A 21,330-nucleotide genomic window follows, 5' to 3' on the forward strand; every position below is an offset into this window, starting at 1 on the left:
TGTCTTCTCCCTTCCAATAAGCTTCTTGGTTGTTTTTAGGAACACGAACATAACAAATTTCGATAAGAGTTTCGCCTCTATAGAGAGTACTCTGGGAGATTTTAATATTACACAAGTGCATACACACGTTTTCAATAGTACAAAATGACTTTTACGTTCGTTTTGGCACAAACTTTAAGAAATGTTTCGAATAGAATTCCAACGTTACTATGTCGCAATAAAAGTACCGAGGCATTTACTTCTAATGAGCAAACAGCGAATGTGACACCTGATACAGATTTGGTAATATTTTATTGTAAATACCGATACATTAAATGTTTTTGAACGAGAAGCTAAAATTATTTACATTAAACAGAAAATATTTTCTTTTCTAATAAATTAAGAACTATTTTTTATCTTGTTCGATTGTCGTTAGAAATTAATTTAACTGTAAGTATTTAATTCTTTTATAGCCAACGATTTCCGAAAATCCGTTTAAGAAAAAGCCAAAAATATGTATTTTATGTAAATTCAAGATAGAACCAGATTTTAAAAATGTACGTTTATTGTCACAATTTCAAAGTCGTTACACAGGTAGAATTTATGGAAAACATATAACTGGATTATGCGATTATAAACAAAAGAGGGTGGAACAAGAAATAGTGAAAGCACAAAATGCAGGTCTGTTTTTATAAGTTAATTTCAATGTTTTTTTTATAATTTGTTATTATAAATTTCCTTTGTTTTAGGTTTAATGGGCTATATGACAAAAGATCCTAAATATGTCTATGATCCTAAATTGTTTGATCCATATTTTCCATTCAAACCACATCCATATTAAATATAGAATGTAAGATGTCAAAGCATTATAAATTTCATTGTATCATACCCGCTTAAAGATCTTATTGAAAATAAAATGTAAATATGTAATAAATAAATAAATATAATATTGTAGTTTCTATTCAAAAGTATTTATTTCTCTTTGGCACGCGAAAACAATTTTTAATGGAATGTATCGTCGGTAATGAGAAAATGAACTGTATCTGGTTTTATACCAAATGTGGATAAAATTTCAGCCATGCTCGCAGACTGTCCGTTCCTTTCTTGCAAATCATTTTGATAATCTTTAAGGACATTTTGGCAAGCATCTGTCCATTTTTTAATGGCAGTTTCTAAATCTTCAGCTTTGTTCTACAAGTATAAGTATTTCATCCAATAATAACAATGTACCTTACAGGCAATGTATAATTTCCATGTTTACCTTTTTCTTGTACAGCAATATTGTTTTTAATTTATTAATTAACTCTTGTTTTTCTTGTATTTGCTTTTTCAATGATTCTAACTGATCCTGACGTAATTCTTTATCTTGCTCAACATCCATTTGGTTTTCACACTTTTCTTCGCTTAAATGAAGTTTTTTTGTAGGAGGTGTTTGAAAAAGCAATCTCTTTGATATAGAAACTCTACTATTTTTATAATAGAGATAACAAAAATCAATAAAAAACATATATTTCACGAAATGAAATTTTAAACACAATATTGTTTTATATGCACTTACAACGGTGTTCCATGGCTAGCTAATTCTGGAATATTTACATTATTTTCTGTACTGTTCTTTCGAGGGGTACTAAATGGAGAACGAAACGGTTTATTTACACCCTTACTATTTTTAAACGGCTTAGCACTCATATTTTTGAAAATAATACAGAGATAACACACATTTCCTTGATATTATTATTTATGAAAATTTTATATGTAACATTAAATTTTGATGCTGTAATAAAAATACATAGAGATAATTTGAAATAATTAAAAATGATGTTACATATATTTATATATAATACAATAAAAATAGTTTGATGTTTAAATTTAAATCAATATTATAAAAGTCAGCGTATGACAATACTTTTAATTGTGTATATATTTTATGACACATTAAATATCGGAATATTCTATGCACGGTACATCTATATTACATTTTTTTCTACAAATAACGTAATTTCTCGTAAACACCGTACGACTTAATATACGTTCAATAATCAATGCATATAGATTGCCAATATCTAATTAAGTATATTAAAGTTGTAATAATAGCAAAATAATTTCGCAATTATTCATACATGTTCAGAAATTGTTGATATTCCTTTATTAAAAAGTTCAAATTCCAGAATATAATTATATGTAAATAAAATCTACTAAAGTTTTTAATGTGATGTTTCCACTCTAGATTTTTGGTGACTCGTGTTGTCCATCAGTGTGCTTTAACCGGAACCGGCCTTAACCTCTATGAGCTACTGACGCCGACTTACCATAATTGTTACAGTACACAAAAAGTATTGTTATTTTTAGTATATTTTACCAATTTTATACAGTTATGATTGCTCTACCAATTTGTCAATATTAAAGATTTAGTATTCTCAACCATTGAAATATTTTTTAAAAGAAATTACGTTTCTGTTTCTAGTGACGATGGATATTAGACCAAATAATACAATCTATATTAATAATTTGAATGAAAAAATAAAGAAGGATGAATTAAAGAAGTCCTTGTATGCAATTTTTTCTCAATTTGGTCAGATATTAGATATTGTAGCATTAAAAACATTAAAAATGCGCGGACAGGCATTTGTTATTTTCAAGGAAATTGCTAGTGCTACAAATGCTTTGAGATCGATGCAAGGTTTTCCATTTTATGACAAACCAATGGTAAGTGTTATAATTGGTAATTTTAATTTATGAGTAGATAAAAATATAATGTTTGTAATTACCTTAATTTTAGAGGATACAATATGCAAAGACTGACAGTGATATAATTGCAAAAATAAAAGGCACTTATGCAGAACGACCTAAAAAACCAAAACGAGTTGTTCCTGCAGCAGACGAAGAAGCTAAACGTGCCAAAAAGAGAGCTAAAGAACAAGCTAAACATTCCCAACAGATTGGTTATCATGCCGGTGTGCCACAACATCCAGGCTTAGTCAATACCGCTGTACCCGAACAACCACCAAATCAAATTTTATTCCTTACAAACTTACCAGATGAGACTAGCGAAATGATGTTGTCTATGCTCTTCAATCAGTTTCCTGGTTTCAAGGAAGTACGTTTAGTACCAAATAGGCACGATATTGCATTTGTAGAATTCGAAAATGAAGTTCAATCTGGAGCTGCGAAAGATGCTCTTCAAGGTTTTAAAATTACACCTTCTCATGCGATGAAAATATCGTTTGCGAAAAAATAAAATATATAATATAGTTTGTATGGAAATGTTATCGAAGTATGAAAAAAAAACATGTGTTGTAATAGATCTATCTAGAAATTTATGCAAACACAACCAAGGGTATTAAAAGACTTCTTGAATACAGATTTACGAACGTAAATCGAAGATATACTGTAAAGATTCAAGAACAATACATGTACAAAATTTTATGTAATGTATACATACATATTACATTTCACACTGTAAATAGAAATTAAAAGATATAACATTTTTCAAAAATACATAATTTATATGGAACTATTTTTTACTTAGTTTTACAATGATTAGATTAAAAAAGTGCAACAATTTTTTTTATATAAAATTCAAATTTACATAATAATTTATACAAATTTCAATGAAACACTATAGAATAATATATTTATTCGTTCATTTATAATCAAACTTTTTACAAGTATCCACAGAACTATAATTTTGCTTTTCCGTTAAATTAATATAATTTTGAAAAATATTGCAAATTGCTCATTAAATTATAAGTATGAAAATTGTACGTATAATTACATTTATATAATAGGAAACGGTAAACATGTAAACTTTCTAAAACGTAAATTTTTTTAATTAAGGAAGGTAAAATGATCGAGTTCTAAGCTATTATGCAAATATATTATTTAACCAAAAATGTTATTTTATTAGCTTTCATGAACAAAAGATTTAATCATTAACAGTTATTGTAATAAAACAGTCGTAAATCGTTCTTGGTCAGTATTTTATATTTAATTTAGCGATTATAATTTTTTTACGAGAAATGCGGTTGAAGTAACTCGACTACTTCCCCCAAATATATTTCAAATTTAAGAATAATTCACCAGCAATTATCTTTGAAATACATTATTAATGTAAAATTACAAGATGTATAGTCGCGATCAAGTTTCCAATTGAATACAGTTTTAGTTTTGTTTTCGAGAAGAGTAACAAAAGCAAGTTCAAAAGAACAAAGTATACTGAGAAGGGAAGATAGAATAGAATCATAGGTTTAAGAAACATTTTTTTTTAATTTTACTATCTGAATAAGTTTGAAGAAGGTGTATTATTTGTATGACAGATCGTGAAAAGAACAATACAAATTACAATAAATGACATTTAATCAATAGATAACTTTGTAAGGAGTTAATATTTTGTTGCTAATCTTTTTATAACATTAAATCATCGGTTTGTTCGATCGATTAATAAAATTACTTGAAATCTTACGGTATTTTTTTTTTGAACGTTAAAATAATTGATCCTTATTTAAATACCTATTTTATTGATATTCAGTGTTCTAATCAAACTTATATGTATGTATATGTATTTTAAAACGAGATGAAATGAAATTATTTTTCTATATACATATAGCACCATTAACAATGTCGATTTATACAGCCGACATCTTGAATAGAGGAAACTGATTAAATCATTAAATTCATCTTGCTACAATCTCACTGTGTTTTCCGATTAGAATTTTGTAATTTTACATGTATGAAAAATTGTAAATATCATAGAGATATATGTTTCTTACCCGTATACCACTCTTCCAACATAGATTTTATTTTCATTTTATATAAAGTTTATTTTAGTTTTTACTGAGAACAAAATTGCTCGCTAACATTTGCCCGCTACTTAGTTGCTTTCCCGCCAAATTACCAATGCCTCGACTCTCATGAATATTAAATTATTATTAAGAATTCTTTTAAAATATTTTACTCATAATCGAAATTTTCGGAAGCTTCGCTTTATTGGAGATTTCTTAAGATTTTTCAAATGATTGTAATTCTAAGTAATATCATGACTTTCTGGCGGGAACAGTTAGCGGGTTGTATGCGGAGTGGGGGTTTGCTCGGCTTCTTAGGGCAGCAAGCGATCGGTCTACTACAGTGCACCGTCTGTTCCAGATCAGTCGTGCCTCCCTGTTCGTACAGTAAATTCTGTTCGAGTTGCAGCTTCGTGCAGTGGATGTAGAAGGTAGTATTAAAAGGAACATTAAAAAGAGGGAGCCTGGATAGTTTCTGTATAAGCGATACACAAGGAAATACGGAGTGTTTTAATATACTATACGGATTAGAAATATAGCCCGGTTTTCTCACGCCACGACGCGCGCGCCGGCCGAACGATTGCTTTGTCTCCATACACACGAGAAATTTGAGGTGAGTAGCTATCAACGTCTTTCGCTGCTGTAAATAATATACATTCAATGAGTATTCACGGGGATGAAAGATCGAACAACTTGCAGATTATTTTTTCAATAATTTTTTGGTGGTACTTTCAATTTAAACCGATTATTACTTACAGCATACTTATTCATTTACTTATATGTACAACGTGAGATCGTTGATGGACGCTACCACGATTCTGGCGTTGCCATGATTTGTCGATCATGGCGTCCCTTTCAACCAAGTGATGCTTTTACATTTAAGTTTAATAGTAATTCTCTTATATTATTACTCTTTTTCATTATAAATTAAGGCTAAACATGTTAATAACTTGGCACAATCGTTTATTTCTATTTGTACTTATTCGTACAGAAATACGAATAATGTATGGTATGGATAATACTTTTGAAAATGGCGGGCGCGGAAATTTTAGAAAGCACTCTCTTATTGCTGTAAACGGTTGGGGTAAATTAATAAGAATACTTCATATAATTTCGTTGTTTGGTAAAAAGTAGTGGCATTTTGTTTTCATACATACGTATTAATGAATCGCTCGTTATAATTAATTGTGCATAATTATTCTGGTAGAATTGTAACAATTAGACAACCAGTCATGAAACTGTCGTTCAACGATATTCAATACAAATGCATATTCGAGGCGCGTAAATTGTTCTCTGTGCAGTGAAATTCTTATTTTATAATTTTATTATTTTATGAATTTGCTATAAACTATAAGTGTTATTTTTTTTATTGTAAAAATACATTTGAAAATTGGAATTAACTAATTTTTACGAGTTGATGTAAAGATCAATAAATATATACTTTCTTTATTCTCTTTGTAGATATCTATATTATCCATATAACTTTGAAATATTGTAATCATGTTATCTTTGTTTTTGTTATGCATCTTTTTTTATATTGCAAATTAAGATTTCTGCATTTATGTTTAAAAAGAATAAGTATCTTTGATTATACACGACCAGTTGTTTCAATATGATTAATTTTATAATGAGAGATAATTTATCTTCGTTTTTCATAAGTTTTATGCATAATTACTTGAAAACAATTCGTAAAGTTTCACCCTTGATACATATTGATCATTTTACATTCGTCGAATACTTTTTCCATTGAATCTTAAATTTTAATAGCCAAAGAATTATTTCATTGTGCTTGTTTAGTACCTTTTTGTATTTACTAAACATAAATTATAAACTGTTTTGTATCTTTACATAAGTATTTATATTATACTAAAATTGTAATTGTGCAGTGATAAAGAGGATAAAAAATGTCAGATGATAATTCATCGCCCATCGTTGAAGAGCAAAAAAAGAAACGAGGTAGGCCGGCGAAAGGAGATAAAAATGCTGTCAAAGAACCTAAAAAACGAGGGAGACCTAGTTTAGACAAAAATAATGCACTACGTGCTGCAAAGTCTGATAACGAAGATGATGGATCACCTGTACCTGTCAAAAAGGGTAGGGGCCGGCCAAAAGGTTCTCACAAAAAGAAGGTGTGTATTAATTAATTTTTTATTTTTCTTAATTATTAGTTAAACAAACTATTAAGATAACTCTTATAAAATGTTACATAAATGAAACTTAATTTCAGAAAGAAAACAAATTTGTATAAAGAGCGATTTTTATGTTTAAGCAATGAAAGCAACATTATTTTCTAAAGGAAAACTTATTTTTGTTGCATGTATTAGCAAAATTTTTGAATTTTGAACAATTATGTAGTAATTGATAATATGAATTAATTTTCAGCAATCTCCTAAAGGAACTTCTTCAGGACGTGGTCGTGGTAGACCAAAAAAGAAAGAAGAAAAACCAGAAAGTACTGGTGAAGAAGAAGATGAACAAGAGGAGGAGGAGGAGGAGGAGGAAGAGAATTAAATTAAATATAAAGAAATAATTTCAATGTATCACACTGATTCTTTGAAAGTTTTTTAAAAATTGATAAATTTAAAGTTTTTAAGTTCGCTTTTTATATAATAATCTGCAGTTTGAAATAGTAAAGCGGTAACGTTATTTTTAAAACTGCTCAAGTTCGAATGAAATTATTAAAGAAACGTAATTTGTAATGACTATATCTGTGAAAAATGAATGAAATGCACATAAAACTTGCATTAAGAATATGTAATACGCTCCTTTCTAGTATTTACTTCGTGTTTTTATAATTATTATATTTTAAGTATCGAAACTAAATGTATAAATATTTTAATGAAAGAAACTTGAAAATTCAGATCTCATAAATTATGTTACACGATCCGGATTTACGCCGAATGATAGTATAGGTGTATTCCAAAGAGCATTAATTTTTGCCCTGTAAACTAAAGTAAAGTAAAGTAAAGTAACCAGCTTCGGCGCTACTAACGAAGACCACTTTTCCTTTTGGACATGCGTTCTTGTTTGTAGCCACAGTGATTAATTCCTCCTAGAGGACAAAAATTAATGTTCCCCGAGGTATAGTAAGTCGAATTGTAAAAGTATTAGAGTTAGGCAGAATTTAATTCGAATTTATTTACAATTTTCATTCGGATAATTTTTTATTTAGTCAACGTGAAACAACATTATTTGTGTACTTTAAATTATAATTTTTATGGAACAAATGTGCAACTGAAATTATTTATGTTTTATTCGTTATTCGAAATCTTTGCTCCAGATGTGAATTTTGCCTGTCTCATAAGTACGATGTATTTCAGAGAGATGATCAATTCAAATACCATGTTTAATTATTAAACATAAATATTAGCCAGTAAGAAAGTATGTGTCTAATATTTTTCAATACTCTGATTTTTATAAAACTTTACACACAGATAAAGTTGACAATTAGGTACTATTTCTTATTAGACACAGACCTCGTGAAGGTTGATTAAAATATGTGACTCGATATAATTAGTAATTCCTGCCCGAATTGATCCTCCCTTACATACTGCTTTATGGAAGGACAAATTGAAAGAAACAAACTTTGTTTCATATATAAATATACACATGTATATATAATATGTGCAAGAATAAGTGAAAGCACAAACATGTATTTCTGAATTCGCATTATTTGTAGATGGATGCTACGACTTTGTCGTCAGTCCGGACCGTATAAACGTACGCATATACTGTCTAAATGAATAAGGCAAATTTAAAAAAAAAAAAAAAAAAAAAAAAAAAATATATATATATATATAACGTATTATTAAATCATATTTGTTACCTTTTTTGCTCTGTATGTGTATCATGATTCGTAAAGTAAATAATTTCATACAGATATAATGCTGTAAGAAATAGAAAAAAAAAAAATTAAAATACTAATATGTATTATGTGCAAATAATATCCTTTTTTAATTAAACTCGAATATGTAAACGTGACGTTCTTGACGCAAGCATATGTGTGAATGTTAAATTTGTATTAAAGTAAATAAACTTATAAGGTACTCTCTTAATTCCTGTATACACTTTATATTTTAGTTAAAACTGTTTTTTACCTTGAGATTACAAATGTTTTAAAAGCATTCTCGATAACAAATAACTCTTCCTGATTAAAGGTTTGGGTTAGGTTGAGCACAAGAGAATATTTTATAATTAAGTTTAGACATTACACTAAACGAATGGAATGCAATCATAAATATTTTTAAATTATTTATTTGAGAGAATTTTTTCAAGACAAATTTTTCATAATATTTGAAACTGTATGTACTTATTTCTTCTTTATCATAGATTATCTAATATTGTTATGTTTAATACTTTATAATACTACATGTGGGAAAACAAAATTTCAACATTTAGCGTTGCAACTTTTGAAAATTTCGTTTCACTAATATATGTTTAAAGGAAATGGATACATGTATGTATAGAGTATTTAAAAAGTAAGATACAAAACCTGTAGGATTTACAGTGCTCACAAAGAGCAGCGAAAATTGTATAATCAACATGGACCTTAAAATTAATCCCTCCATGTTGATTAGATACCTTATGCACCTCTCTGCTATAAGACCCATAAGACCTTCAAGTATACGAACTTACTTTTTACACACTCTGTGTATATGTACGCATACATACGCACACACATACACGTGATTAGTTTTCAAGCATATGGTAAAAATTTTACACTTGGAAAAAAAACTGTTATAAACAGTATAGAGTGAATACTAATGATAAAATAATATTTATTATTTTTTGTTTTATCACATATATCTATTATGGAACTATTTTGCTAAGCATGAATTAAATTTGTGATTGTTACATTATAACAAATAAAGTCAATTCTACTATAGTGTTATAGAATTTTTGATAAAACATTCTAATGTTTCAAAAAATGTTATTTTATAAAAAACCTGTGGAATTTGATTTTGTTCTAACTTGAGAAATATATATACAACTTGGTGAAGCATCGAGTGAAAATATAAATCTAATAAATACTGTTATTTATAATCTAGTCGAATTGAAGACAATACATTTTTAAATGACTATTGTCATTTTTATTAATGATTTCCAAAAAGTTCAGCATTTTCTTCCGTATCCATAGATTGATATCCTTGCTATAAAAACAATTATTTTGCACTAATGATGAATTAATTAACATAGAAATCGTAAGTATCATACATACACGCCTTTGATGGTTATTGTAACACTCTTCCAATAATTCAGTTTCCCAGTCGTCTTCTTCTTCTTCGCCAGGATCAAAATTGTACATTGGCATCAGTCTGTGCCTTAAGCGTTCCAATTTTCTTTTTCTTGATATAATTATCACCTTTAAAAGTATAGTATATTGTCGATAACGAGCATTACGTTAAGTGATACGAAAATATATAGAATCTGCTAATAAAAAAAAATTATGCTTTTTCCAAAAAAATGCTATGGATTAATAAAACTTTAAATATAATATTGCGATACAAACTGATCAAGAAACTTAGACTATACTGCAAAAAGGTAATAATACCTAATGTAGAAATATTTATCCAAGCATTATAATTTGATCATAATTTTTATTTTATGCTTTTGTTTCTGCAAATGAATATCAGAGAAAGATTATGATTTAAATACAAAAGTGATATCGCTACCCATACCACAGCTGATAATACAATAACAAAGACCACTACACCAAGTGGTACAAAAATGTATTCTATTCCGTCTGGTGGACCGAATTCATCGAAAGCTTCTGTTGTTGTAGACATATATATGCTGTTGCTTGAAGTATCAAATGATACTAGTGTACTATTAGGCAATGATGTTGTGGCCTTAGAAACATTCCATAATTGTTGACTAGTTACACTTTCTTCCGTAGAATACATATAAGTCTCGGATGGTTCATCGGATATATTATTTGCCACTGTAGCAGTATAATTTTTGCTATTATTGAGTAACATCACAGATGTTACTGAATTTGCGGTGCTTGTTATATTCATGTCATTCATTGTTATTAATCAAAAAACTGCATTTGATTTTATGAAAAACATGATTTTAATCCTAAAGAAATCTAAGCTTTTGACATTGTACAATATGACATGTTTACTTTGTTCTAGAAAAAACAGTAAACATAATGTGCAAATAGTATAACATTAATTACTGCGTTACCGATATATTAATAACATTAATATATTATTGTATCAGACACTACTTTACTTTAATGTGCTCTGAATAACCATAGTATGCTAATATATCACTTTATCAGACATTCATAGTTACAAAATGTAACTGGAATAAAATAGAGATTGCATTTGTTGGTCTGGATTCGTAAACGAATAGATAACTATGCATCTTGATAAATTTTCGTTCTATACTATCAATAGAAAATCCGATAAGAATTTCACATCATCGGGAGAACGTAATTTGATTTTTATACATATGGTTCCATTTAGAACCTTCTCGATTTTATATTTCCACTTGAAAACTATCAATCTTTTACAAGAAGAATAGCAAGTAGTCGACAACGGAGTTGCATGTTTTTGTTTTTTGGCTAATCATTACGGCAGATAGATTTTTTTGATACATGACTTTCATTTTTCCCACAAATAAAATCTTGTCATTTTCTTGTCCAATTTAACATTTCATTTCTGTAATATCGCAATGCGATTTTGCGTTACTTCCAAGATGCACTCTACATGCATCTACATACTCTACAATACTCTACATGAATTACATGGAGCGAACTACGTATCGAACTGTGCCTTACGGCTTACCCTTACCTTACCCAAAACGCAACAGTACCATCTATCGATGTGCTTATCGAGTTCTGTTCTATCGATTTTAATATGTGTTTCAATTACAATGTATACAAGAAGAAAAAAAATGTTCGATTAAAACAGATTTTCTTGCGTAGAACGTGATTTTCGTTATCGACTATAATTATTATCACTGTATCATTACTGGATATCATTACCTATAGTATAGGATTTTCTCGTAAATTAATAAGACAAGAAGAAAATGGATAAAGAAAAAATTTTACTATTTTGTTTAAGCAACATGGTAGCTGTAAACGACGTATACATACACATTGTATTGTAAATAATGTACTGAAATATTAATATTAATGTAATCGATGTTTTATTTATGATTATAATTAATGTTTGTATATTAATATCGTTTATCATATTTATTTTTGATATAGCATTGTTCCACGGATCCGGACATTTTTCTCATAATTCTCTGAAATAGTTAATTCCTCTATGAATACTACTTTTTATTAAATCATGCCTATAAAGAAGCTTTTAATAACTTATGCCTACAAGTATCATTCGTATAAAAATTTATTTAGAAACAATATAAATAAACGCCCGAATTATTTCTGAAATTAAATTAGGTATCAAGGTACGATGAAAAGTTGTAAACAAAAAGAAATAAAAAAATTAACAAGTCATGGTTATTATTATTATTCAGAAACATTTGTTCTGACGATAAATATAAATGGTACATCACTAAAACATGAACATTTATGGAAATTTATCCTTTTTAATGGCAAAGTCATGCTTCGGTACATTTTATACATTTTGTAAACAATTCTTTTTTCGTATTAAAGATCTTTAATTTATTAAATTTTTTTTTTTAATTTAATCTATATAAGGACATTTAAATCTTATTTTCATTTCCAAATATTTCGATTGTCGTTCATTATATTAGATAAAGATATTTCTAGTACATTTGTGTAATCTAGAAATGATACTACAATATTTGTTTAGAAAAATATATTTTGAAAAATTACATAAAGTAGGATAATTGTCTTTTTACATGTGAAATGCGTAATTCCCTTCTTTATTAATTTACCAGTATTAAGAATTATTTATGTAAAAAGTTCAACAGTATCTCTTTTATAAGTATTAGACCCTACAATAATAACAGAAATATTCAACATTTTTTTATATTAAAAATCAACAGAGTCGCAATGCAATTTATATTACATGATAAATACATGTTGATAGGAAAGAAAACAGAAAATACTAAAAATATTTAACAAGAACTGTATTAATAAAAATTATTTTACTAATATTGAAAAATGGAAACTGCAACCAGCATTTGAAACAGAAAGCTAGAGTGCAAAAATTATCGTACATAAATTTTTGAATATATACAGTCTGGAAAAACCAGTATTACCGTTTCTTACAAATGTGATCCAAAAGAAGTTAAATCTTTATAGTTCCCATAATCATTATAATAAATAGTTTTCATTGTTTAACAATGTTTGTGTTCAAGATGTATTACAACTTTTATAGTGCTTACGCTATAAAATCATTTGTAGTTACAATTTGTTCCTAAATCTTAATATAATTAAGATAATTAAGTTCGTTGTCATATATCTCTGTACTTTGTTTCATAATTCATAATTTTCATTAACTTCTTCTTAATAAGAGAACTGCACGAAACAAGAAATCGGTGGTCGATGAAGGTAAGTTATTTTAATGTTATCTGTTTTCTGTATAACATATTTGTAACTATTAAATAAATTGTACCTACAATCATTGATTAATGTAAAGCTAAGTTTGTTTTTCAAAAATTCAGATCTATGAAGATGTAAACAAATATTAATTAAATCTTATAAATTCATCTTAGTAATCTTCTTTATCACATACAGTACTTTATTGTTCTTACAGAATCTTTATAAATTTTATTTAAAATTTTTTAGTCGTGATAACATATAAGAAGTTTATGTACCATTTATTTTTATGATATTGTTTCCAGCAGTTCTTTGATAGTACAGATCTACCGACATACAAAGATTTAGGAATTGTTTTCTCCATAAAATGACGAGATGAAATTCAACAACACATTCATAGATCCGTTGTATAGTTAAAAAGCTATCACCTGCGATGGATTTGTACAGTCTCCTATTGTCATTCTATACATAGCCATCTCAGTTATTCCATGGTAATGAACAAAAGCAGCAGCAATTACTAGTACATGGAAAATTTGATGACTCTGAAACTAAATATTATAATATTTTAATAATCCGGCAAATTATTAACTGCAAAATATGTTTGAAAAAATATATAATTACCCAAATATCAAATTTGCCAGGGAAAAATCGTTCAGGTACTCTTAATGCATAAAACATTGCACCTAAGATATATAAACATCCCATTAATATTAACCATCCAAGGGAAGCTTGACTAATTGCTTTAAACCAACCCTCTGCAATGGCATAATGAACTGCTGGTATTACCTACAACAATTAAGAGTTCCTCGATGCGATACTATGCTTCACGATGTAACTGATAATTTTTTGCTAGACGTTACGTATAATATACATATACATATGTAATATGTATGCCTTACCCCGCTAAGACCAAATCCCATAAAAACACCTGCTCTTAATGGTCTGTAACTTGGTTCACCAAATCGTTCCCATAATGATACAACAATACTTGTTACACCAAGTATTACGACCACAGATAAGTAAATAAGTTTAGGTTGATAATCACAGTAAAAACCATAGTACAACCATGGTACAAAACTACCCATAATTAGCATAGCTATTCCACAATAATCAAGTTTTGAAAATAACTTTCCAACACATTCGCTGTGGCAGTGTACTGTATGAAAGGCAAATGACATTCCTAGACATATGATAGCACCAGCAAAGAATGTACCGAATACCAATTTTTCTTCCAATTGTATTTCTATAGGAGACTGTGTTATGAAAAATATAGCTATGCCAATAAATGCCACACATCCTGTATAACATATTTTTTACTATTATTTTCCACATATGTGTAAATAAATAAGTAACAATTAATAAATAGTAGATAAAATATTTGATAGTAATTATCATATATTGTAAAATAAATCTTACCGAGTAAATGAGTCCAAATATTCCCAGTTTCAGTATGAATTCGAAATATACTTTTAAAACAAGCATAAAATGATGGTAAAGGCGGTCTATGACCAGCATGTAAGAAATCATTATCTTGTAACCATCTTGGAAGATTTCTAAAGTGACATTGTTTCCACGATGCTTCCCATACCTTTAAAAATAATTATTAAGCAATAAGTTTTAAAAATTAAACTAATACTATAAATAAACACACATATACAATATTTACCTTACGAACAAATTCTTCAGCTTGCTCTGCAGCATTATGTGCTAATGCACCAAGATCAATTTCATCGCTTAATACACCAGCTTTCAATACCTCTGTCATCTATAACACAAAAGCATTCAAGTAAATTATTTATTATTATACGCTTATAAGTTTATGGTTGTCAGCTTTATATTATTAATAATCAATAGGATATTTAAATTTCAAGTTTGTAAATGCAATAGAAAGTTTATAATTACATACCTCGCAATCCAAAAGATGATCGTCTTCTGGAGTAGAAGGTAAAGGACAGCCAACTCCATCTTCTTCTTCTGCCAAACAGCTTGCATCGTCATCATCCAACAATTCTTTAACTTCATGCAAGCCTGGCACTTCGCTATTTAACGATACACGATCGCTCCATGGAATTCTATGACGAACTCCTGATTCTGTTGTACTGTTTTCATCACTCCCTTTGTCTTCTACGATGAAATCCTCGTAATGCAACATGTTTTTGAATTGCAATAAATACCTTCGAGTTTCTAGGAAAAGTAATATGAAATTTTAATTAATATTGTTCATTAATGTAGATACATTTATGATATAATGGCAGATATAGAAGATTTTTTCATTAATAATTATTTATTTTTAATATGAATTAATTAATTCCAGTAGTGTCTAAATGTAGTGACAGGAATTAAATAAAAACAAAAGGAATACAAAATTACACAATTACATAATGCTAGGTTCACAAGATTTACAGGGCTTAAAATTGTACAATTTGTTAAATTTTAAACGATCAACAACGTACTGAACAATGGTCAGGATATAGTAAAAACTTAAAAAGGTCATGACTTCTTATATAATGAATTACGATAAAAAAAAAACATACGTTTCAACAATTGCGGAAAAGAGAATGTTGACAATAATACGTTAATCTAAGTAGACTATTATAGATAATTGTTTACTATGAAATGATAAATTACTTTGACAATTTACACGATTTTTCGAAAAACAGAATTAGAGTAATAGTTCAATAAATACAGTGTTTGATTGACGATCGAATACAAAACATATTTAATACGTACCCGTCGTACGACAAATCTTCGAACTTTCACATTTACGTCGAGAAAATTTGAAGTTTCACAATAATAAATAAACATAAATAGTTCAAAACATGTTTTTAGTGAGTACAAACTATTTTATTGCGACTACTAATTTTCAGTTGTTCATTGCTACGACAGATGTCGAAAATAGCCGAATACTAGATACCACGTGTCAACATTTGTATGCCAGTCAATCGCTGTTATATGTATACATATATGTATATGCACATGTAGTATACTTATTTTTCTACAACTTGTCATACACACGATGCATTGATACGAATATTTATATTAAAATTAATTCAAAAGGAAAAATGTAATTCAGTTAATGTGAATTCTGCTATGATAGTAAAATTTCAAAATATTATTTTAATAAATTTATTTTTCCTATGAACTTGGTGTTTGTCATCTAATAGCATTACATTCACATTCAGCATAAAATAGAAAAGTTTACTTAAATGTGGTGTAAAAAACTTGTAAGCTTATACAACTTTTATTTCCATTTGTTAAACGTTGAATATACAGATGCATGCATACATTTAAAAATGAGGTAACAGAGAAATAAACTGTCACAAGTTAACGTATACAGTCACTACGTGTATATATTTTCCATTTAATAATTCTTATTGTTATGTAGAATGTCGTTAACAGAGAAGTGGCAAAACTTAATTCGAATAATATAAAGTGATTTATTTATGACGTTTATTATTTAAAATACACACTACATTATCTGTAGACCATGAATTTTTTGACAGTTTCTCGAACCTTTTGTGTTTTCATTTTTAACAAAGGATTAAAATACATAAAACTACGTGACCGTGAATCAAAGTATGTACATAGTTGGTCCTCGGAATTTTTGGTCAGAAATCGAATACAGAAAGATTCGTCAAACGATTAAAGACTGAAGCCGTGTATCCATTTTCCTTGTAGTTTTACAGTTTCACTCGTATTCACGAAATATATGTAATTAGTAACGGTACCTTGACATATGTCAAGATTGTATCTTGATCAAGACTATATCGATGTTTTGTCATTTATGAATCGATTAACATCGATGGTAGTTGGTCGATACATTGATATTTTTTCATTTTTGTTATTCCGTGTTTTGTTGTTGTCCGATAATCGGACGTTGGAATAATCGACTGTAATCGGTGTTTGAATTTATTAACAACGGATTAAGTCAAATATTTATAATGACAGAGTTAAAAGATAGAATGTTTTCAAAATTCCTATACATCACAATTGTAGTTATGATGTACTGGTAAGTTAAAAAAACAACCCATGTTGATAGTTGTTAATGAAATATAATATTATTTATTTATATCACGGGAAATTCTTAGCACAGAAAAATTTATAGTTTTAAAATGACAATCTCATTTATACGGTTGAATATTTTTGCAGGATAGTATCTATATTAACAGTATTTATAAACAAAGCTCTTCTATCCAACAGTATTATAAACTTGGACGCACCACTTTTTGTAACATGGTGTCAATGTATAGTAAGTTTAATTATATATGCAACTTTTAGTAATTTATCAAAGTGTTTCCCAACATATATTAAGTTTTCAAATGGAAATCCATATAATAAGGAAACGTTTAGAAAGGTAACGATTACAACGTAAAACAATATTAATGAAAAGTATGAGCTTACAATTGTTATATTTATAGGTATTACCATTGTCTCTTTTATTTACTGGAATGATTGCAACTAATAATTTATGTTTAAAATATGTTGGTGTTGCATTTTATTATGTGGGACGTTCATTAACAACAGTATTTAATGTTATTTTCACATATCTCATACTTGGTAAGAATATTTACTAATAATAACCATGTCAATGAATATAATGAATTATTATAATTTCACAGGTCAAAAGACTTCTATAAAGTGTATTGCATGCTGTGGATTTCTTGTGATTGGATTTTGGCTTGGTGTGGACCAGGAAAATATTGCAGGTTCTTTATCTATTGTAGGAACAATTTTTGGTGTACTTGGATCATTAACACTTTCTCTGTATTCCATTCATGTGAAGCAAGTTCTTCCTAAACTAAACCAAGACATTTGGTTACTTTCTTATTACAACAATGCGTACAGTGTTATTATATTTCTTCCATTAATGGTAGCAAATGGGGAACATGTTGCAGTATATAATTATGATAAAATTGGATCCTTGTCTTTTTGGACTGCTATGATTATTGGTGGTATTTGTGGGTTTGCTATTGGCTATGTTACTGCACTCCAAATAAAAATAACATCCCCTTTGACGCATAACATTAGTGGAACTGCTAAAGCTTGTGCACAAACAGTTTTGGCAACTTATTGGTTCAACGAAGAAAAATCATTTATGTGGTGGACAAGTAATGCAATTGTGCTTAGTGCTAGTGCAATGTATGCCAGATTAAGACAACTAGATTTAAGCAAAGAATACAGAGAGGAAAGAAAGCAGTTAAAACTGTAATAAAATATGAACGAGAGAATGTAAAAATAAATATGTACTTTTATTTATGTCTATATGTATTTAGAATAACTAAATTGTACAGTTATTTTACATTGGATGTTGTACAAAAAATCTATAGTTATATGACTAGTGTAGATAGTATTTAAAATTTTATTGTATAAAAATTTGTATAAAAATAAGTAAATGAAAATAATTATGAATTAATTATTTTAATAAAATAATACGAATTTTTAATAGATAAAATAAAAAATAAATTTTAAAATCGTGATGCAAGACCACCTCCTCGGCTATCCGAATGACTTGACATTAAATCTTTTCTTTTTACGATAGCATTTACACTTTTTAATACTAAATCAGTATCTACATACAGTGCTGGTACCATTGTGTTTAATTGATTCCGTAGCAGAATACTTACAGAATGTTTCTGATCGCTTTCTACAGCGAGCCCATCTAATAAGAAATAGTACCTAAGGACAATAAAACTATTCAGTCGAAGAATAATGTTTTCATCTCCATCATAATATAAAGTATAAAATAGATTTTTTACCTTGGATATTCAATTGCTTCGGAAACATTTAATTCGCGTACTATAATATTATATAATAACTGTCCAATAATTAATGTATCGTCTGTTCCAAATATTCCTCGCAAACCGCATAATGCTTTTTCATTATGAAAAATGATTGGTGTGAGCATAGATAAACTGTTGTTCGTATCAGTTTTATCTAACAGGAACCCAGCATTTGACATGTGTCCAAGACCAAATGGCGCACTAAGCCCACTATAATATATCTCAATTATTAATTTGTTAAATAATGTATATAGATAGTTTGTAATACTAACGTTATAATACAAACATAAGTATCTTTCCAATCCATTGCCATGACTCCAGTATATTTTTCTTCCTCTGCTATAATTTATTATTTCATAAAATTAATACTCCTGTAAAATGTATATTATAGAATAAAGATAAAGATATGACAAATATTGCAAACCATGTTGTTTCAATTGCGACTGAATCGAAACAGAATGTATCAATGCTTCGGCTACACGAATTTGTGTTTCTGTTGCAGATACATTTTCCATAGATATTTTAAGATTTTTTAGAGATACAATCATTGACTCCAACAATGACATGTGTGGAGGATAATACACTGCATGTTTATAAAAGCTCGATTTCTTTGCTGAATATACAAGAGGTTTATAATTTGCTAATTGTGTCGACAACTTTGAAAGTTGATCTTTGTCGTGTAGAAGTTTTTGTGAAAAAGTTCCATTGTACAACACTGAAAAAAAAAGAACAACATTTAAGCAAATCAGAATTACAAAAAGTTGATAAAATTACAATTTCACTGTTGTTAATACAGTGAAAACACACAATGTACCATTAGTGCCATGTTGTGCTACAGCATTTAACATATCACCAAGCTTATGTAATTTTAATATGTCCCCTGCACTAAGGTGTCCGTACAAAATTTCATAATTAATGTTTTTTGATACTTCGGTTGCCAATTCCTTTGATACAACAAATCCTTCTTTAGCTAAGGTTACAGAAGGCTTGATAATTTCACTCCATGGTAATTTACCTTCTAAGGTATGTGCATATTTTAATCCTTGTAATACAGCTGGTACGCGCATTTTATTTTGCGCAAAAGTACCTGATGTATAAATTACACAGATACTATGAAACATTTATAAATAAATTTGGACCATTTATTTTAAAAGTATTATCTAAATATATGTACCCTCGATCGTGTTATTGGCAAAATCAATAATAACTGGATTTGTTTGCTCTTTATGGTTATATATCATAATATAGCCACCCCTAAAATTATAATTAGAAGATGATTTAACAAATATTAATGCAGCTCCAAATATGACTTACCCACCAAGACCAGTTTTATGTGGTGCTACCACCGTCATACAAACTGTAGCTGCTATAGCTGCATCTACTGCATTGCCACCTTTTCTTAATATTTTAGTTCCAATTTGTGAGCAATTTGTATAATCGGTTGCAACTGCACCATGAATTCCTGCATAATCCTAACTCAAAGCGATATTGTATATGACTTTTATATTTTTATTACATTTCTATTTACAATGATGTATATACCTGAGGATGTTTCTCCGTGTAAAATATTTGTAAAATTAATGTTGTTGTAATAGAAATAGTCAAAATGGTAAAACAGCTTATAATGAATTTTAATCCATCTCCGCAATATATACTTAACTTATGTTTATAACTTCTATTTTTAGTCAAGGGACATTCTTCTGTTGGACCTTTTAAAATTAAAGAGGTTTATCGATACAGATTGTTTTATAATCAATTATGTATAATTAAAACAACAATAAAACCATATTATCATAAATTCCCCTTTTAATCTTAAATTATCATTATTGAATAAGTAACTTTGTTTATTTAGTTAAAATATTAAGAAAAGATTTAGGTTAGAAAAGAAAGATCTTGAAACTGATAATTGTTTATTGAAAGTATTAGTTGTTATTGGTACTAAATTGTGTACATGTGAAGAAAAAAAAAAAAAAAAAAAAACGGCAGCGATAATAACAAGTATTTATTACATATGACATATTTTTAAAAAGTTTTGTACAAGATTCATTAGTGATAATAATTGTAAGTACATATTAAAATTAAGAAGGTTATGTTTAAATAAATAGTTCGACTTGTTTACAATAAGTCGAATCGAACAATACTTACGAGAGTTATCGTAACGCATCATGAATATATAAATTAATTTGATTAGAGCAATTAAATATCAATAATGTTACGTTACGGTGTTGAGAAAATATGCATTGTGTTTACCTAACTGTAAATTTGACCTGCTTTTTGTGTTGTAATACTTACGGAACATTAATTTAATACA

At 28.2% G+C, this 21,330-nt stretch overlaps 8 protein-coding genes across 13 annotated transcripts; 4 read left to right on the forward strand and 4 right to left on the reverse strand.

Moving 5' to 3' along the window:
* The first annotated feature begins 101 nt into the window (after window positions 1-101).
* Mrps18c (mitochondrial ribosomal protein S18C) lies at window positions 102-947 on the forward strand. Its single transcript, XM_076774392.1, has 3 exons — window positions 102-282; window positions 453-660; window positions 729-947. The coding sequence occupies exons 1-3, from the start codon at window positions 145-147 to the stop codon at window positions 818-820; spliced, it is 438 nt and encodes a 145-aa protein (XP_076630507.1). The 5' UTR covers window positions 102-144; the 3' UTR covers window positions 821-947.
* On the reverse strand, window positions 941-2,180 carry LOC143346356 (swi5-dependent recombination DNA repair protein 1 homolog). 4 transcript variants are annotated; one of them, XM_076774389.1, is made up of 4 exons: window positions 2,100-2,180; window positions 1,538-1,753; window positions 1,241-1,445; window positions 941-1,170 (listed from the first exon to the last, which is right to left on the reverse strand). In XM_076774389.1, the coding sequence occupies exons 2-4, from the start codon at window positions 1,666-1,668 to the stop codon at window positions 982-984; spliced, it is 525 nt and encodes a 174-aa protein (XP_076630504.1). In that variant the 5' UTR covers window positions 1,669-1,753; window positions 2,100-2,180; the 3' UTR covers window positions 941-981. The 4 variants fall into 4 exon arrangements, with proteins under 4 accessions (XP_076630504.1, XP_076630503.1, XP_076630506.1 ...); XM_076774388.1 differs by lacking the exon at window positions 2,100-2,180 and adding an exon at window positions 1,886-1,984; XM_076774391.1 differs by lacking the exon at window positions 2,100-2,180 and having other exon boundaries at window positions 1,241-1,442; window positions 1,538-1,984.
* A 30-nt stretch (window positions 2,181-2,210) lies between these two features.
* Window positions 2,211-4,448, forward strand: Snf (U1 small nuclear ribonucleoprotein A snf). Its single transcript, XM_076774386.1, has 3 exons — window positions 2,211-2,312; window positions 2,444-2,685; window positions 2,759-4,448. Coding segments are annotated over exons 1-3 (702 nt in total). The 5' UTR covers window positions 2,211-2,311; the 3' UTR covers window positions 3,218-4,448.
* Window positions 4,449-5,061: 613 nt separating this feature from the next.
* D1 (D1 chromosomal protein) lies at window positions 5,062-8,775 on the forward strand. Its single transcript, XM_076774897.1, has 3 exons — window positions 5,062-5,373; window positions 6,647-6,889; window positions 7,143-8,775. Exons 2-3 carry the CDS (start codon window positions 6,665-6,667, stop codon window positions 7,269-7,271), a joined length of 354 nt encoding a protein of 117 aa, XP_076631012.1. The 5' UTR covers window positions 5,062-5,373; window positions 6,647-6,664; the 3' UTR covers window positions 7,272-8,775.
* Window positions 8,776-9,779: 1,004 nt separating this feature from the next.
* LOC143346627 (uncharacterized) lies at window positions 9,780-11,707 on the reverse strand. 2 transcript variants are annotated; one of them, XM_076774895.1, is made up of 3 exons: window positions 10,439-11,707; window positions 9,979-10,122; window positions 9,780-9,910 (listed from the first exon to the last, which is right to left on the reverse strand). In XM_076774895.1, exons 1-3 carry the CDS (start codon window positions 10,784-10,786, stop codon window positions 9,854-9,856), a joined length of 549 nt encoding a protein of 182 aa, XP_076631010.1. In that variant the 5' UTR covers window positions 10,787-11,707; the 3' UTR covers window positions 9,780-9,853. The 2 variants fall into 2 exon arrangements, with proteins under 2 accessions (XP_076631010.1, XP_076631009.1); XM_076774894.1 differs by having other exon boundaries at window positions 10,433-11,707.
* A 185-nt stretch (window positions 11,708-11,892) lies between these two features.
* On the reverse strand, window positions 11,893-16,162 carry Adipor (adiponectin receptor). The gene is made up of 8 exons (XM_076774787.1): window positions 15,970-16,162; window positions 15,146-15,423; window positions 14,906-15,004; window positions 14,656-14,827; window positions 14,139-14,536; window positions 13,861-14,025; window positions 13,668-13,787; window positions 11,893-12,017 (listed from the first exon to the last, which is right to left on the reverse strand). The coding sequence occupies exons 2-8, from the start codon at window positions 15,389-15,391 to the stop codon at window positions 11,946-11,948; spliced, it is 1,272 nt and encodes a 423-aa protein (XP_076630902.1). The 5' UTR covers window positions 15,392-15,423; window positions 15,970-16,162; the 3' UTR covers window positions 11,893-11,945.
* Window positions 16,163-16,240: 78 nt separating this feature from the next.
* Window positions 16,241-18,548, forward strand: Nac (GDP-fucose transporter nac). The gene is made up of 4 exons (XM_076774794.1): window positions 16,241-17,248; window positions 17,389-17,593; window positions 17,658-17,796; window positions 17,859-18,548. Exons 1-4 carry the CDS (start codon window positions 17,181-17,183, stop codon window positions 18,446-18,448), a joined length of 1,002 nt encoding a protein of 333 aa, XP_076630909.1. The 5' UTR covers window positions 16,241-17,180; the 3' UTR covers window positions 18,449-18,548.
* Window positions 18,549-19,115: 567 nt separating this feature from the next.
* On the reverse strand, window positions 19,116-21,323 carry LOC143346574 (uncharacterized). Of its 2 annotated transcripts, none has more exons than XM_076774793.1 (8): window positions 21,165-21,323; window positions 20,562-20,728; window positions 20,334-20,491; window positions 20,194-20,273; window positions 19,834-20,106; window positions 19,444-19,734; window positions 19,306-19,355; window positions 19,116-19,229 (listed from the first exon to the last, which is right to left on the reverse strand). In XM_076774793.1, the coding sequence occupies exons 1-8, from the start codon at window positions 21,184-21,186 to the stop codon at window positions 19,221-19,223; spliced, it is 1,050 nt and encodes a 349-aa protein (XP_076630908.1). In that variant the 5' UTR covers window positions 21,187-21,323; the 3' UTR covers window positions 19,116-19,220. The 2 variants fall into 2 exon arrangements, with proteins under 2 accessions (XP_076630908.1, XP_076630907.1); XM_076774792.1 differs by having other exon boundaries at window positions 19,118-19,229; window positions 19,306-19,358; window positions 21,165-21,322.
* Window positions 21,324-21,330: the final 7 nt, after the last annotated feature.

The sequence above is a fragment of the Colletes latitarsis genome, chromosome 10 (genome assembly GCF_051014445.1).
Source record: "Colletes latitarsis isolate SP2378_abdomen chromosome 10, iyColLati1, whole genome shotgun sequence".
Lineage (NCBI taxonomy): Eukaryota > Metazoa > Arthropoda > Insecta > Hymenoptera > Colletidae > Colletes > Colletes latitarsis.